Here is a 1,793-nt window from a genome sequence, read left to right as displayed (position 1 = left end):
GCTTTTACAATAATAGTCTCATATAATACTTGACCTTTTGTGATTGACTAATTTCACTCAGCATAAAGTCCTCTGTTTTGTGAGGTGTTTTGCAGATTCATCATTATTCTTCAATATTGCATAGTATTCCACTGTGTGTATGTATCAAGGTGTGTTTATCCATTTTTCCATTGATGGGCACTTAGGCTGCCATGATTTGTTTGCTATTATGAATAGTGTTGTGATGAACATCGGTGTGCACATGTCTGTTCTTACCGTGACTCACATCTAGTGGATACATACCAAGTAGAGGGATTTCTGCATCATAAGGGATTTCAATTTTCAACTTTCTAAGGAAACGCCATACCAGTTTCCAGAATGGCTGAACCATTTTACAGTCCCACCAGCAATGTAGGAGGGTCACAGTCTCTCCACACCCTCCCCACCGTTTGTTGTTTTCTGGTGGTGTTTTTTTAACTGTGATACCAATGCTGGTATAAGATGATATCTCATTGTTGTTTTGATTTGCATTTCTCTAATGGGTAATGAGCGTGAACATTTTTTCATATGTTTGCTGGCTGCCTGAAGTGTCTGTTCATGTCTTGTGTAAATTTTTTAAAATTTGGTTGCTTGTTTTTTGTTGTAGAAGAGCTGTCGTTTTCTCTAAATTTTAGATATTAGTCCCTTGTCTGATACATCACTGCAAAATTATTTTTCTCAGTCCACACACTCCCTTTTTACTCTTTTGGTGAAACATCTTGATGTACATAAGTTTCTAATTTTTAGGAGGTCCCAGTCATCTATTTTGTCTTCTGATGTTTGTGTGTTTTTTGTAATGTGTGATAGTATAGTGTATGTATGCCATGTATCAGAACCCCTAAGTTTGTCCCTATAAAGATCACTGATGATCTTTATGGTTCTTGGTTTTACATTTAGGTTTTAATCCATGTTAAATTTGTTTTTTTATATGCTGTGAGATCTGGGTTTTGTTTCATTCATCTTCAAATGGATATCCAGTCTTTTTGTTTTTGTTGTTGTTTTTTAAAGATTTTAGGGTTTATTTATCCTCTGGTGAAAAATCCACAGTCATCGCAGAATATTTATTCCTTCTTTTTGCCAGCACCAACATTGGCCTCTGCAGTCCCCCTGACTTTCTTCATTCAGCTTTTTGCATTCTTGGCGCTGTTTTCTTGAGGTTTTCTTCTTCTCATACAGGCCATGTCTTGCAAGTCTGTGTTTGGGTTCATTTTTCTTTGCATAATCCAAGGAATCGTAAATTATGCCAAAGCCAGTAGTCTTGCCACCACCAAAATGGGTTCTGAATCCAAACACAAAGATGACATCTGGTGTCATCTTATACATTTTGGCAAGTTTTCCCCTAATTTTTATCTTAGGTACTGTTGCCTTCCTGAGGTTAAGGACATCAATGGCTATTTGTTTCTGCTGAAGTAGTCGGATGGTCATGAACTTCCTTGTCTGGATAGTTACTGTGCCATTCATGATGGCGGCAGATACTCAGGCAGCCAGGGAGGAAAAAAAGTGGATATCCAGTTTTGCTAGCATCATTTGTTGAAGAGACGATCTCTTTCCCATTTAATGTGTTTTGACCCTTTTGTCCAAGATTTGCTGCCTCTATGTGGATGGATTTACTTCTGGGTTCTCAGTTCTGTTCCATTGATCTTTGTATCTTTCATTGCACCAGTACCAGGCTTTTTTGACCACTGTGACTGTGTAGCAAATTTTGAGATAAGGGAGTGAGTGAGGAGTCTCCCTAATGAATTTTGCCCGACAATTTTGTAAAAAAAAAAAATCAC

The 1,793-nt window shown here is 37.6% G+C and overlaps 1 protein-coding gene across 1 annotated transcript; it reads right to left on the bottom strand.

Moving 5' to 3' along the window:
* Positions 1-1,065: 1,065 nt before the first annotated feature.
* Positions 1,066-1,479, bottom strand: LOC102840130 (40S ribosomal protein S24-like). Its single transcript, XM_006832284.1, has one exon. It carries the CDS (start codon positions 1,477-1,479, stop codon positions 1,066-1,068), a length of 414 nt encoding a protein of 137 aa, XP_006832347.1.
* Between the last annotated feature and the right edge of the window lie 314 nt (positions 1,480-1,793).

This window comes from Chrysochloris asiatica, unplaced genomic scaffold (genome assembly GCF_000296735.1).
Source record: "Chrysochloris asiatica unplaced genomic scaffold, ChrAsi1.0 scaffold00006, whole genome shotgun sequence".
Lineage (NCBI taxonomy): Eukaryota > Metazoa > Chordata > Mammalia > Afrosoricida > Chrysochloridae > Chrysochloris > Chrysochloris asiatica.
Note: the sequence above shows the minus strand (reverse complement) of the source record. Positions and strands in the feature narration are given on the sequence as shown.

Excerpts from the sequence above, each read along its gene's own strand:
- LOC102840130 (XM_006832284.1), bottom strand. The coding sequence starts at position 1,479 with ATGAATGGCACAGTAACTATCCAGACAAGGAAGTTCATGACCATCCGA.